At 49.4% G+C, this 16,307-nt stretch overlaps 1 protein-coding gene across 3 annotated transcripts in view; it reads right to left on the bottom strand.

The window, feature by feature from the left end:
- Positions 1 to 16,307, bottom strand: part of U2SURP (U2 snRNP associated SURP domain containing) — a 221,630-nt gene that overhangs the window by 137,548 nt on the left and 67,775 nt on the right. For all 3 annotated transcript variants that reach the window (XM_033957623.1, XM_033957621.1, XM_033957622.1), the window contains exons 5-6: positions 11,915 to 12,042; positions 9,645 to 9,712 (exon numbers count right to left, since the gene is read on the bottom strand). In XM_033957623.1, the coding sequence (XP_033813514.1) occupies positions 9,645 to 9,712; positions 11,915 to 12,042 (196 nt within the window). The remainder of the gene's footprint in view (positions 1 to 9,644; positions 9,713 to 11,914; positions 12,043 to 16,307) is intronic.

The following is a 16,307-nucleotide window of genomic DNA, read 5'->3' as shown; positions in this document are numbered from 1 at the left end:
TCTCATCATGACCAGTAGGTGAAGACAAACAAAACTTTGGAACTATACAAAAGTGACTCCCCCTTATTCCATCAATCTGCCGAATAGCCAAGCAGAACTAATAATTATAAACAGAAAAACAGGACTCCGAACAGGAATAACAACTAATAAAACCTGAACGCTGTTGGAAAATGCAAAGGAGCAAATGCAAATGTCAGAGGTCCCCACAGCTCGCCAGCTATGCCAACTGAGCCAAAGCCACTGTTCATTGATCTCGCCGGCCCTAGAAAAATACTAGAACCCGCAGAAAAAACAAAATCTTCACGCAAGTACAACACGACAGACAGGGTGGGGTGCTATACCAGTCTGGAGAAGCTAAAAGAAAATTAGCAGGTAAGAACCTAATTTCTCCTTCTTTAGCAACTCTCCAGACTGGTATAGCTATAGATCTTACAGATGGGACATACCAAAGCAGTATCCATCAAGGGTGGGACTACCAAAGGGCCGACACCAGAACACGCTCACTGAACACCGCATCCTGACACACCTGAATGTCCACACAGTAGTGCCCGAGGTCAGATGGACAAATTCAAGACTAAACTAAAACCGTTCTTATTCTAAGATGCATACCATGGTTAACGAGTATAATTCGTTCCAGAAGCATGCTCGTAAAGCAATGTTACTTACCGTAACAGTTGTTATCCAGGGACAGCAGGCAGCTATTCTCACTAATGGGTGACGTGATCCAACAGAGCCCCGATGCGGACGCCTCACAAGCATTTTTGCTTGAAGAAAACTCGAAGTTTCGAGTCGCCCGCACTACGCATGCGCGAATGCCTTTCCGCCCAGACCAGGGCGCGTCTCCTCAGTTCACATAGCTAGCAGAGAAGCCAACCAAGGGGAGGTGGGTGGGACGTGAGAATAACTGCCTGCTGTCCCTGGATAACAACTGTTATGGTAAGTAACATTGCTTTATCCCAGGACAAGCAGGCAGGTATTCTCACTAATGGGTGACCTCCAAGCTAACCACAATGGGATGGTGGGAGAGTTGGCAACTTAGGAGAATAAATTTTGTAATACTGTTTGGCCAAACTGTCCATCCCGTCTGGAGAAGGTATCCAGACAATAATGAGAAGTGAAGGTGTGAACCAAGGACCAAGTGGCAGCCTTACAAATCTCAATCGGGGTCGATCTGAGGAAGGTTACATAGGTTGCCATTGCTCTGAACTTATGGGCTGTGACTTTACTGGAAAGGGGTAATCCAGCCTGGGCATAGCAGAAGGAGATACAAGCCACCATCCAGTTGGAGATGGTACGCTTAGAGATGGGACGTCCCAACTTGTTCAGATCAAAGGAGATAAGAAGTTGAGGAGCAGTTCTGTGTGGCTTGGTGTGTTCCAGGTAGAAAGCCAATGCACGTTTACAGTCCAGAGTATGAAGAGCTGATTCTCCAGGATGAGAATGAGGCTTTGGAAAAAACACAGGAAGAACAATGGATTGATTTAGATGAAATTCCGAGACCACTTTGGGGAGGAATTTTGGATGAATGCGAAGGACCACCTTGTCATGATGGAACACTGTGAAAGGTGGATCCGCAACCAATGCTTGAAGCTCACTAACTCGACGGGCCGAAGTGAGGCCGATGAGAAACACCACTTTGCAAGTGAGATACTTCAGATGAGCCTTGTGAAGAGGTTCAAATGGAGATTTCATAAGCTGAGCAAGAACCACATTGAGGTCCCAAACCACTGGAGGCGGTTTGAGGGGAGGATTGACAGGGAAGAGTCCTTTCATGAATCTGGAAACCACCGGATGAGCAGAGAGAGGTTTCCCTTGAAGAGGCTGATGGAAAGCAGCAATTGCACTAAGATGGACTCGTATCGATGTAGACTTGAGACCAGAATGAGAAAGGTGCAAAAGATAATCCAAAACTGAAGACAAGGAGGAGTGTTGTGGCTCATGATGATGAGAAAAACACCAAGTAGAAAATCTAGTCCACTTTTGGTGGTTGCATTGTCTAGTAGCGGGCTTCCTTGAAGCCTCCAGGACATCTCTCACAGGTTGAGAAAACTGGAGAGGTGTTACGTTAAGAGGAACCAAGCTGTCAGGTGTAGAGACTGCAGGTTGGGATGAAGTACAGATCCCCGATGCTGTGTAAGCAGTGATGGAAACACTGGTAGAAGGAAGGGCTCCCTGCTGCTGAGTTGAAGTAGAAGGGAGTACCAAGGTTGTCTGGGCCACCGTGGAGCGATCAGGATCATGGTGGCATGGTCTGACTTGAGTTCGACTAGTCTTCTGGATGAGAGGAAATGGAGGAAACACATCTAGAAAGAGATTCGTCCAATCCAGAAGAAAAGCATCTGCTTCGAGGCGGTGAGGAGTGTAGATCCTGGAGCAGAACTAAGACAGTTGAAGTTGTGGGGGGCTGCAAAGAGGTCGATCTGAGGGGTTCCCCACTGAGAAAAGATGTGATGCAGGGTCCACTCGTGAGGTTGCAGCAGACGGCTCAAGTTGTCCGCCAAGGCATTGTCCGCCCCTGAATGTAGACAGCTTTGAGGAAGGTGTTGTGGCGAATCGCCCAATCCCAAAATTTCAGAGCTTCCTGGCAGAGGGAGGTCGATCCCGTGCCCCCCTGCTTGTTGACATAATACATAGTGACTTGGCTGTCCGTGCGAATGAGGACCACCTTGTCCTGGAGCAGGTGTTGGAAAGTGTTGAGGGCATTGAAAATCGCTCCGAGTTCCAGGAGATTGATGTGGTGCTGGCGGTCTGTGCTAGTCCAATAACCCTGAGTGCGGAGACCGTCCAGATGAGCCCCCCAGGCATAAGTGGACGAGTCGGTCGTGAGGACTTTCTGGTGGGGGGGCGTTTGGAACAACAAACCTCTGGATAGATTGGAGTATAGCATCCACCAGCGAAGAGGCTGTTGCAGAGCAGGAGTGACCTGGATGTGTCGGGACAGAGGGTCGGATATCTGCGTCCACTGAGATGCCAGGGTCCACTGGGGAATCCTGAGGTGAAGTCTGGCAAAAGGAGTCATATGACCTGTAGAGGCCATGTGGCCCAGGAGGACCATCATGTGTTTCGCCGAGATGGACGGGCAAGAGGACACTAAGTGGCAAAGATGGAGGAGAGTTTCCAGACGTTCGGGAGGGAGGAACGCTCTGGGTTGGGTAGTATCCAGAACAGCTCCAATGAAGGGAAGAGTCTGGGAAGGTTGTAGATGTGATTTCGGGAAGTTTATCTCGAACCCCAGATGTTGTAGTAGCCAAATTGTCTTCTGGGTCGCGAGGACGACTCCCTGAGACGGGGAATCCTTGATGAGCCAGTCGTCCAGGTAGGGGAACACCTGGAGGCCGTGGTTCCTGAGCGCAGCGGCCACCACTACCAGGCACTTGGTGAAGACTCTGGGTGACGAGGCTAGGCCAAAGGGGAGCACTCGGTATTGAAGATGAAGATGTTCCACCCTGAATCTGAGGTATTGACGTGAGGCCGGGTGAATGGGAATGTGGGTGTAGGCCTCCTTGAGATCCAGAGAGCATAACCAGTTGTTCTGCTCGAGGAGGGAATACAGGGATGCCAGGGTCAACATGCGAAACTTTTCTTTGACCAGAAACTTGTTGTAGGCCCTGAGATCCAAAATGGGGCGCAGATCGCCCGTCTTCTTCGGCACAAGGAAGTACCGGGAGTAAAAACCCTTGTTCTGTTGGGCCAAAGGGACTGGCTCAACAGCCCCCAGCTGTAGTAGGGCCTGAGCTTCCTGAAGAAGAAGGGTGGTCTGGATCAAGTTGGAAAGATACTCTCTTGGAGGATGTTCCGGGGGAACTTGATGGAATTGCAGGGAGTATTCCTCCCTGACGATGGAGAGGACCCAGAGGTCGGAGGTAATCGTCGTCCATCGATGGTGAAAGTGATGGAGACGACCTCCAATCAGTGGTAAACTTGAAAATGGCAGAACGACAGAAGTTATGTCCTCTTTGAGACAGTCAAAAGGGCTGAGGAGCCTTAGGGGCAGCAGACGAGTGTGGCTTCTGCTGTTGCTTTTGAGGATGCAGTCTCTTAACAGGCTGATGGATGGGTGGAGCCTGTTTAGGTGGGTAATGCCGCTGGTAGATTAACGGTGGGCGTGATGGACGAGGAGGAGCAGGCTTGGGCTTCGGACGCAGGATGGACTGAAAGGACTTTTCGTGGTCCGAGAGCTTCTTGGTCGCCACCTCGATGGATTCGTCGAAGAGGTCAGTACATTGGCACATTGGCAAGCCTGTCCTGGAGATTGGGGTCCATGTCGATGGTCCTAAGCCACGCCAGCCGGCGCATAGCCACCGCGCATGCTGTGGCCCGAGCTGAGAGCTCGAAGGCATCGTAGGAGGACTGCATCAATTGAAGCCGGAGTTGGGATAACGAGGGCAGAACCTCCTGGTACTCGAACTGTGCTCTGGGGTCGAGGTAGGGCATGAACTTCTGGAGTACGGTCAGGAAGAATTCAAAGTATGTGATGAAATGGAAGTTGTAATTCAGAACTCTGAAGTCATAATGGAGTACTGATAAATTCTCCTGCCAAATCGGTCCATGGTCTTGCCCTCCCTACCAGGTGGATGAGACCGCTTCAGTGAGGACTCCACCAAAAGGGGTTGATGGGAGAGTTAGGAGCCATCGAACCCTTTGTGGTGAACCGTGCGGTACCTGGCATCCAATTTTCCCGGCACGGCGGGGATGGAGTAAGGTGTTTCGAGGCACCGCACAAAGGTATGGTCCAGCAACTTGTGTAAGGGAAACTTGAGGGATTCAGCCGGAGGTTGAGGAAGGTGCATAGTCTCTAAGTATTCCTTCGAAAATTTAGACCCTGTGTCCAGGTGTATGTCCAAATCAGTTGCCATCTGCTGGAGAAACGAGGAGAAGGACAACTGATCGGCCAGTGCGAGGCCCCGAGAAGGACTCGAGGATGTCGAGGCCTCTGGATCCAATGAGGACGGGGACTGTGGAGGTGATAACGATCCCAGGGTGTCCTCGAGCTCCGGCATCAGAGGAGGTGAAGTAGCCGGTGGTGAATACTCGAGGAAAGTCTGCTTCCGATGAAGCGAGGCGTGCCTGGAAGAGTGCCTCGATGAATGCCTCGAGCGATGGTGCGAGCTGTGCCTGGAAGTCGGCCTCGATGGGCGAGGCGAGCGGATCTTTGCTGAGGCCCCCAGATAGTGGATGGGGCTGGAAGCGGTTGATTGAAGCAGTGGTTGTTCGCTGTGCTAGCCCCGAGGGACTCGTAGAGGCTCGAGTCCCGGTATCGGGTGGATCGGTTCCAATGGAGGCATGGGCAAAGACTCTGCTCCTTGCGATGCATGCATCGATGCCAGACCAGACACTCGCAGAGACTCTGCTCCCTGTTGAGAGTGTGTGTATCGCTGAGGCCTCGCGGGAGGCCTCCGCGTGCCCAGGCTGGATTCGGGAGAGAAGCTTGGGCCCAATGGTGGTGAAGAGCTCAATGAATTGTTTCTCTAACAAGGTCTGGAACGAGGCCAGCAAGGTCGGATCCGCATCTGCAATGGGATCGCCTGCACGGGCCTCGCGTTCTTTGGGGGTAGTGTGTGAGTGCTTGGGCCTAGGAGCCTTGGGCACTTTTAGCACTATCGGTGGACTAGGCTGCTATGCTACCTGATCTGAAGAGACTGAGGAAGGCATCGCAGCAGGCACTGGAGTCAGGGCCGGCACGAACGATGCAGGCTTGATGAGACTCGGCGCCACAGAGGTGGAAGGCTGGGGAGCAGCGGATGAAGTCGAATGTGAGGGGCCTTTCGATGAAGATTTCTCCGTTGAGGACTCCATGCTGAAAAGCGACTCCCACAAGACGCAACAGCACTTGAAAGCACATGCGGTGATTGTGAAGCAAGGCCGGCACGATTTCGGAAGATGTTCAGGCCCGAGACACCGAACACAGTGTCGATGAGGGTCCGTTAGCGAAATCGCTCACTGGCACTTGGCACACTATTTAAAACCGGTGATAGGCCGGGACATAGGCCAGAAAAGCTCCGTCGCAAGATCGAAGTCGCGGGGCTGCAGCCACGTGGGTCTGCCCGTTCGAACGGATGGAATTTTTTTTTTTTTTTTTTAAACAATAAAGAACGACGAAAATCAGCGATTAAGAGAAAAATAACCCAAAACCGCAGACTTTAGAAGGCACAAGTGAAAAATCTTCACGCAGAGAGTCGAAGACGGACATCTCGGCTCCGCGGAAAAGTAAGAACTGAGGAGACGCGCCCTGGTCTGGGTGGGAAGGCACTTGCGCATGCGCGGAGCAGGCGACTCGAAACTTCAAGTTTTCTTCAATCAAAAATGCTTGCGAGGCGTCCGCATCGGAGCTCCGTTGGATCACGTCACCCATTAGTGAGAATACCTGCCTGCTTGTCCTGGGATAAACCAAAATACTCGTATTATCAAAGCGAGTTTCCCCATAGGAACTAAGGGAAAGTCGCTTGATACGTTCCCACCCACCCCCTAAGGCTAGCAGCGCTGCTCTGCACCCCCCCCCCCCCGAAAACCAGCATTGCTCCCCCCGAAGGCCCCCCTCGTGTGATCTGGCACCCTCCCCCCCGCGATCCGAAATCCCCCAGACCCACCCGAACAGGCTTCTTACTTGCATCTGGCCACCGGCACCGGCAATGGTATGTCCTGTGCATTGGTGCCAGTGCCCGAAGATCTGCCTCCTCTTCTTTGCTGGGCCTTGAGCATCTGCGCATGCTCAAGGCTTGCGAGTTCACGCTCTCTCTGAGATTCTCGGAGATCTCCGAGAATCTCGGAGATCTCCAAGAATCTCAGAGAGAGCGTGAACTCGCAGGCCTTGAGCATGCGCAGATGCTCAAGGCCCAGCAAAGAAGAGGAGGCAGATCTTCGGGCACCAGCACCAATGCCAACACACAGGACATGCCGGTGCCAGTGGCCAGATGCAAGTAAAAAGCCTGTTCGGGTGGGTCTGGGGGATTTCAGATCGGGGGGGGGAGGGTGCCAGATCATGGGGGGGGGAGGGTGCCGGATCGCGGAGGGCACCACTCGCAAATTGAGGCACGCTCAGTTTCTGAGGTGCCGATTTTGCAAATGTTTTGCTCGTCTTGCAAACTCGCAAACCAGTGCACTCGTAAACCGAGGTACCACTGTATTTCCTTTCCAATAGTTAGCAAAATAAACATGAACCGCTTTTAAGAAGCGATCCCCATTCCTGGTGTTTTATCTTCCCCCCTTCTTCCCTTTAATTAATTTGTTTTTAATGATATAATTATTAACTTCCCCTCCCCCTTTACCCTCAAGCTCATGTTCGTATTTGTAATTTGCCTATTTAATGTTCACATTTCCCCCCCTACAAAATTTATTTTAACCTTTCATTTTTAGCATTGTAAACTAGCCAGGTGCACGTCGATGGTCGGTATATTAAAATTAATTAAACTTGAAACTTGATCCAACCAAGCTCAATCCAGCACCAAAAAGGGACCAAGAAGCCCTTAAACAAATTCCAACAGCCCTAGGGAGATGGGTACCAAGGAGATGGTACAACCACTCACACCTGTTGGAGACTGAAAGAAGACTGATGGAATAAGGGGGAGTCACTTATTATGTATAGTTCCAAAGTTTTGTTTAAGTCTCCAACTGCTGGTCATGATGAGATATATACCTATCTGTAGGATCTATAGCTATACCGGTCTGGAGAGTTGCTAAAAAATTGGTAATTAATACAGATCATGGAGAACAGGAGTAATATGCTGCATTTTCGAGATGCCAGGCAAAATAAAATTGGGATAGAGATTTTCTGCACCATGTGCTGAGATTTCAGATGGAACAGTAGAAGCCCTAGCAGCAAAGAATTACAGTAATCCAATTTAGATAAAACCAAGCTTTGAAGAATTATCCTAAAATAATTAGGTATGTATTTTGGAAAAATTATGTTTCTTACCTGATAATTTTCTTTCCTTAGTCATGCCAGACCAGTCCAAAACAAATGTGTTATGTCCATCTACCAGCGGTCGAAGACAGTGAAAAAATAGTCCTAAGAGCTTTGCCCTTTAAGGGTATCATACAGCCTGGAATGTTCAGTATTTTGAATAGCCAAGTAATGGTGCTCATAACAAAACTGACAATTGGAAAAGATGAAAGCCAACTGCACTGAATGGCTTCCCCTCCTCCACTTCCTAGAATCACATGACAAGGTTATTTAAAAGGGCCTGCACAATTAAGACTGATCCTTTACATTCTGGTGGGAACTGCTTGCGCCAAAGGCATGAGCAGAAAACTTCTATCCCTAAACTCAACCTCATTGCTTCTTTATAACACTGACACATGACCTTTGCGCGTGCCCCTCTGCTTTCTAGACTAGTCCACAACCAAGTTTCTTCCCAGTTCCCCGCCCCCCCTTCCACTTTTGACTCCTTTACTCCCCCTCCTACTGATACACAGCATCCTTCTCCCTCTCTGTCTTCCCCATGGCCTTTCAGCGTCCTTCTCCACCCACCACCCCCGTCTTCCCCATGTCCTTTCAGCGTCCTTCTCCACCCCTTTGTCTTCCCCATGTGCTTTCAGCATCCTTCTCCCCCCTCTGTCTTCCACAAGTGCTTTCAGAGTCCTTCCCCCCCCCGCCCTTCCCATGGCCTTTCAGCATCCTTCTCCACCCCTTTGTCTTCCCCATGTGCTTTCAGCGTCTTCCCTCCTCTGTCTTCCACATAAGTACTTTCAGAGTCCTTCCCCCCCCCGGGCCCGTCTTCCCCATGGCCTTTCAGCGTCCTTCTCCACCCCTTTGTCTTCTCCAGTGCTTTCACGTCCTTCTCCCCCCTCCTTCTCTCCAGCCCCGGGTGCAGCACAGCCAGCCAGGTCCCCTTACTTTAGTGGCGCTTCCCCGACCGACCGACCGACCGACCGACAACAGCCCCGGTCCGACAATCCTCCCTGCCCTGTAGCCGCGAATCTAAATTACCTTCTTACAGCAGCTGTAAGAAGGTAATTTAGATTCGCGGTTTAGGGCAAGGAGGTTTGTCGGACCGTGGCTGTTGTCGGTCAGTCGGTCAGGGAAGCGCCACAAAAGTAAGGGGACCTGGCCGGCTGTGCTGCACCCGGGGCGGACCGCCCCCCTCTCTTGGTAGTCACTCGAACCGCGAGGCTACTCTCCTTCTCCTTACCTGCCCTGCCTGTAGCACAGAGCCGAACGGAAGTCTTCCCGACGTCAGCGTTGACGTTGGGAAGACTTCCATTCGGCTCTGTGCTGCAAGCAGAGCAGGTAGGGAGAAGAAGAGCCGCGCGACTGAGTACATCCAGCCCCGCAGGAACCCCGCGACCCTCGGAGGCGTCCCCACGGGATTCCCGCGACCCTAGGGGGCGTCCCCACGGGATCCCCGGGATCCGAAGGGGGAACCCGCGGGTCCCGCAGGATTCCCGTCATCCCCGTTCCCGTGCAGCTCTCTAGTCTACACCCGCTGGTAGATTGACATAGCCCATTCATTCTGGACTGATCTAGTATAGACATAATGGAAATATAAATTTCTTTTGCTATCAAGTATTTTGTAAGGCAGGAAAAAAAAAAAAAAGAGACATGTAGAACTTACCTCAAGAGAGTTTCAGGAGCCCATTTGATCTCAGGTATATCTGACAGTTTATAGAAATACGTGTATAGTGCAAAAACTCTCTGTTGAACTTACTGTTTTAATTCTTCCTTGAACAGTTCCAAGTTGCTTTTCTTCTTTTCTTTCTCCCCTTTCTTCAAAGGCTATGAAAGAAGAAATGCAAGGTAACAATTAGAGAAAAACAAAATGAAAACTTTTTAACAACCCATTACTCACATGCATAGATACTACTCTACAGGCACCACAGATTGACTTTAACCCTCCACTTTACTCTTATATAATTTTCTCTCCTCCCACCTTCTCAGTTCATATATTGTCCTGAAGCAATAGAGCTCTAGACCTGCCTGCTTGCAGTCTATTCTCATAATGGATTCCAATGCAAGTTTCTTTTACAAGTGAGAAGCTTGTGTTGTAAGAGAAAGCATGGTATCCAAAAGGGTCCGAGTATCCTGACTCAGTTCTTGGAAACAGATGCTGCTGCAGGTGTAGGGCTACCCACATAGCTTTGCTATTTTATCAGCTGGGAGGACAGCAGGGTAGTAGAAAGGCAGAGGGGTAGTACAGGTAGCAATGAACATGCTGGGATGGAAAAGACAGGCAGAATGCACAATCCAGGTCTTCATAGATTTAACAGGAAATAAAAAAAACAACCAAAAAAAAACCACAATACATCAGGCCTGTTAATGTAATGTATATAGTCTTGCACAAAATTATTTAAGAAAGAAGATAGGACAGAATGGTCCTCAATTTTTAAGGAGCATCTCCATATATAAATAGTGGCATATATGCATGTATGTAGGAAACGGGCAAATACTAGAAAGTCACTATTTACCCATGAAGATACACCCCATGCAGAGAAATTCAAGAGGCTTTGATTTAGTTAAGCCTAAAATGTGTACTCCCCAGTTTAAGATTGTTGCGATTATACATCAGACATTGTATCATGCTTCCCCAAAGATCTTACACAAATTCTTCCAGATCTATAAAATGAAAAGAGCGCTTAGAGATGTAAATGGGATGAAATTAAGTTTGGAGGGTAGAATGTCGACAATGTATGCTAGGATCGAGCATCAATGATATCTGTGGCTGGCGTAGAACTATAGAATGCCTTGCCTGGTATCCTGCGGTTTTGTATGGGGGGAGGATGAATTTTGAAAAAATGCTGAAAACTCAATTATTTTCCAATGCCTTTTTATGCTAAGGTATATTTCAGTTGATAATCACCTTTCAGAATTTTTCTGACATTAATGTATGATTTAAAGCTTGCTTGTATTTCTGAATTGATTGAATTTGTGCTCTATCCCTATTATAACAGGGACGATTAACGATGTTGTTTAGACATGTCTATGTTATGTGACAATTGGAGGGAAACAAGATTTTATATATGTGGTATGAAAACCGCATAGTTGTATGCGGTATATACATTTTTTAATAAATAATGTTCAAAATTAACAAGGAGCAAATCTGTCCGCCTCTCAACAACCCAAAAACCCCTCCCTCTTCTGACAAGCCAGATACCCCCAGGCTTTTACCAGGAATCTCCCTGGTTTCTTGTAGGAGGCATGAGTTATCCCTGTGTCACCCGTCACTTCTAGCCCATTGATTGTTGGGTTCAAAATGGCATCATTGACCTCTTGCAGTAGTTTTGTGGTACTGCAGCTAGAGGTTTAAGTTGTCAAATAAGGATGTTTTTAATATAGTTTATCTTTATCTTAGCCTTTTGGAACTCAATTTGGGATCAAGTAAATTGTTTATTGGAAAAACATGTGGCATTATCTTATGATACAGTACTATTTGGTATGTCAATGAGGAAAAAGAGTCAAATATCATCAAATAACAATAAGTTTTTATTAATAATGACAGGAGTTGCCATTCAGCATATTACAAGTAATTGGAAAAATTACAGTAGACTCAGTTATAATTTCTGGTGGAACTCATTATGTCACATATATAAAATAGAAAGAACAATAGCTATACAACAAGGGAACTATAAGAAATTTAATAAAATTTGAGGGCCATTAACTTCTTATTGTAATGAATAAACACCATTTTCTATTGAAATTTACACCGTTTAATGTTGGGGGGAGGTATAATTTTTTATTATTCATATTGGGAAAATAATAGAGGAATGATGGGTGGGAAGGGTGGGAATTTTATGTATTGTAAGACAAATTAGAAAGAATATCAAGTAATGTGTTTAATTGTATTGTTTTATTGTCTGTACACTTGATGTAAGATTGAAAATGAATAAAGAATTAAAAAATATATATATATAGTTTAATAAACTAGCCCCTAAGATTATACTTGACTATAATTAAACCTAAGTATTTTAACAGGACACTTACCGGCTTTTTGGTTTCTATCACTAAAAGAGAAGGCGGTTTCTCATTGCTGCTTTGTTGGCTTTTCTGATCAGCAAACCGTGCTGAAGGTTTGTACAATTTACCTTTTTTTTCATCCGTTTCATGCTCCTCTGAGGGAAAAAAAGACAAAAGTACTGACAGTGCTACAACAGCAACAAAATTTAGTAAGGCAGATAAGGTGAGATATAGCACACTTATTTACCGTAACAGGTGTTATCCAGGGACAGCAGGCAGATATTCTCGACATGTGGGTGACGTCATCCACGGAGCCCCGACGCGGACAGCTTTTCAAGCAAACTTGATTGAAGATCTCAAATTTGCTAGCACTACACCATGCATGTGCGTGCCTTTCCACTCAGCTAGAGGGGCGTCTCCTCAATGTGGTCTTCAGTTCAGATAGCTAGCAAAGAAGCCAACCCGGGGAGGTGGGAGGGTTGCGAGAATATCTGCCTGCTGTCCCTGGATAACACCTGTTACGGTAAGTAACTGTGCTTTATCCCAGAACAAGCAGGCAGCATATTCTCGATATGTGGGTGACCTCCAAGCTAACCAGGATGGGATGGTGGGAGAGTTGGCAATTTAGGAGAACAGATTACACAAAACCGACTGGTCGTACCGGCCGTCGCACATAGAAAAGGAATCCAGACAGTAATGAGAGGTGAAAGTATGAACCGAGTACCAAGTGGCGGCCTTGCAGATCTCCTCAATAGGCGTAGACCTGAGGAAAGCAACAGACGCCGCCATCGCTCTGACCTTGTGCCCCATGACCCGACCATGCAGCGGGAGACCAGCCTGAGCGTAGCAAAAAAGAAATACAAGCAGCCAACCAGTTGGACAAGGTGCGCTTGGAAACAGGACGGCCCAACCGATTAGGCTCAAAAGAGAGGAAAAGTTGAGGGGCCGTCCGATGAGACTGGGTGCGTTGGAGGTTAAAAGCCAACGCCCTCTTACAGTCAAGAGTGTGAAGCGCCACCTCTCCAGGATGAGAATGGGGCTTCAGAAAAAAAACACCAGAAGAACAATGGACTGGTTGAGGTGGAAATCCGAAGCCACCTTGGGCAAGAACTTCGGATGAGTACGAAGGACCACCTTGTCATGATGAAAAACAGTAAAAGGCGGGTCCGCAACCTGTTCGCCGACTCTGCGAGCAGACGTAAGAGCAACAAGAAATACCACCTTCCAAGTGAGGAACTTCAGGTGAACCTTATCCATGGGCTCAAACGGAGGTTTCATCAATTGAGCCAGAACCACATTAAGATCCCAAACCACCGGGGGAGGTTTGAGAGGAGGATGAACATTAAAAAGGCTCTTCATGAATCGAGAAATCACTGGATGGACGGAGAGCGATTTCCCATCAATTGTCTGATGAAAGGCAGCAATCGCACTAAGGTGGACTTGAATAGAAGTCGATTTGAGACCAGACTGAGACAAGTGGAGCAAATAATACAGCACAAAGGGCAAGGCGGCAGACAGCGGCTCCAAGTCACGCGAAGCACACCACGCAGCAAACCTAGCCCACTTCTGGGAGTAGCATTGTCGAGTAGAACTTTTGCGAGAAGCCTCAACAACATCCCAGATCGACTGAGAAAACCTGAAGGAGGGAGTTAGGTGCGCAGGAACCATGCCATTAAGTGCAGAGACTGTAGATTGGGATGCAGCAGCGAACCCTGACCCTGAGACAGCAACAAAGGAAACACAGGCAGAAGCAGTGGCTCCCGGACACTGAGCAGAAGGAGAAGGGAGAACTACGGCTGCCGGGGCCAACGAGGAGCTATCAGAATCATGTCGGCATGAGCCGACTTGAGCTGCACGAGGGTCCGCAGAATCAAAGGAAAGGGAGGGAACGCATAGAGGAACCAGCCCATCCAATCCAGAAGGAAAGCATCCGCCTCGAGACGGTCCGGGGAGTAATGCCTGGAACAGAAGAGAGGCAACTTGCGATTGAGGGGCGAGGCGAAAAGATCTATTTGCGGCGTCCCCCAGCGAACAAACACCAGACGCAGAATCGAGGCATGAAGTGACCATTCGTGCGGCTGGAGAAGACAACTCAGCCTGTCCGCACTCCCTGGATGTATACTGCTCGAAGGAAGATGTTGTGGCGTATCGCCCACTCTCAGAGTCGAAGAGCCTCCCGACAAAGAGACAGGGAACCTGTACCCCCCTGTTTGTTCACATAATACATCGCCACCTGGTTGTCCGTACGCATCAGGATCACCTGATCCCGAAGCAAATGCCGAAAAGCGACCAGGGCATTGTAAATGGCCCGAAGCTCCAGCAGATTGATGTGGCAGCGACGATCGGCGCTCGACCAGAGACCCTGAGTTTGGAGGCCGTCGAGGTGAGCTCCCCAGGCATACGCGGAGGAGTCCGTCATCAGGACCCTCCGTGGCGGTGGCGTGAGAAAGAGAAAACCTCTCGAAAGATTTAAAGAGAGCATCCACCAACCAGGGCTGTGGAGTCGGTAGATAAATGTTCCGACTCCGACTCCTCAGTTTTTTTACTTCAGACTCCAACTCCAGTACCCGAAATTTCCTCCGACTCTGACTCCTCGACTCCGACTCCACAGCACTGGTTAATTTTCAGATCGTTAAAATGGAATGTCAATGAGCATTTTCGACACCACCTTCTTTTTGCTTTTAATCAAGGTTCTAGGGCCGCAGAAGCTGCTCGCAACATTGGTGCTGTTTCTATAGTGGGTGCTATAGCTGAAAGAATCGCTCGTGATTGGTATGCCAAGTTCAAAAATGGAGTCGGTAGATAAATGTTCCGACTCCAACTCCTCAGTTTTTTGTACTTCTGACTCCGACTCCAGGTACCCAAAATTTCTTCCGACTCCAACTCCACAGCCCTGCCACCAACAGAGTGAACGCCTCAAGGAGGGATTCACCGCAATGTGTTGAGAGGCGGGATCCCAAGTCCTGCCTCCACTGGGACGCCAGAGTCCACTGAGGTATTCGGAGGTGAAGTCTGGCAAAAGGAGTCACATGAACGGTGGAGGCCATGTGACCCAACAGGAGCATCATCTGCTTGGCGGAGATCGTGGACTGAAGGGAGACCTGCCGTCAGAGGTGGATGAGGGCGGCCTGCCGAGGCTGAGGTAGAAACGAGCGGAGGCGAACCATGTCCAGCACCGCCCCAATGAACTGCAGAGATTGAGAGGGGCACAACTGGGACTTGGGAAAGTTGACCTCGAAGCCCAGGCGCTGAAGGAAGATAATAGTCCATTGGGGCGCTGAGATAACCCCCCTCCATGACGGCGCTTTGATAAGTCAATCATCGAGGTATGGGAACACCTGAAGGCCCTGGGACCGCAGGGCCGCCACCACCACCACGAGACATTTGATAAAGACATGGGGGGACGAAGCGAGCCCGAACTGGAGGACCCGATACTGCAGTTGAAGGTCCCCCACCTGAATGCGAAGGAACCTGCGAAAGGCCGGGTGGATCGTGATGTGAGTAAAGGCCTCCTTGAGGTCCAGGGAGCAAAGCTAGTCCCCCTCGTCCAGCAGGGGGTACAATGTGGGGAGTGTGAGCATACGGAACCTCTCCTTGACCAAGAATTTGTTCAGCTCCCGGAGATCCAGGATAGGGTACAGATCCCCGGTCTTTTTGGGGACCAAAAAATACCGAGAGTAGAACCCGGAGCCCCGCTGACCCAAGGGGACCTCCTCTACCGCCTGGAGGCGAAGAAGAGCATGAGCCTCCCGGAGAAGGAGGGGAGGTTGCGCTCTGCTTGAAGGATACCCTCTAGGGGCACGGTCTAGAGGCAGTGTCCGGAAGAGCATGGAATACCCCTCTCTGATGACGGAGAGGACCCAATTGTCCGTAGTCAACACTTCCCAGCAGGGATAAAAGGCCCGGAGACGACCCCCTATAGGCAGAGGAGAAGGCTCTAGGACGGAGGGGGCCGGCCCGCTCGAACCCAGACAGTCAAAAGGATGGCGCATGCTTAGCCGCCGCAGGGGCCTGAGGTTTTTGAGAGGTCCGCTGCTGCTGCTGACGCCGAGGAGGTGGTCTCGAAAACACCGACGTTGATTTCTGGGGATAGCGTCGAGGCAATTTGTAGGATTTGGGAGAAGCGGGCATCGCCTTGGGTCGGACCAAGGAGGCAAAGGAGCGCTCATGCTCGGAGAGGCGTTTAGTGGCCGCCTCAATAGAGTCATCAAAGAGTTCGTTGCCCAAGCAGGGGAGATTCGCCAGCCGATCCTGCAGATTCGGGTCCATATTGACTATGCAGAGCCAAGCCAGGCGGCACATGGCTACCGCGAAGGCGGAGACCCTGGAGGACAGTTCAAAGGCATCATATGTCACCTGAAACATATAAAGCCTAATTTGCGACAACATATTCAGGAGCCGGCGAAACTCCACCTGGCGA

Source organism: Geotrypetes seraphini, chromosome 9 (assembly GCF_902459505.1).
Source record: "Geotrypetes seraphini chromosome 9, aGeoSer1.1, whole genome shotgun sequence".
Lineage (NCBI taxonomy): Eukaryota > Metazoa > Chordata > Amphibia > Gymnophiona > Dermophiidae > Geotrypetes > Geotrypetes seraphini.
Note: the sequence above shows the minus strand (reverse complement) of the source record. Positions and strands in the feature narration are given on the sequence as shown.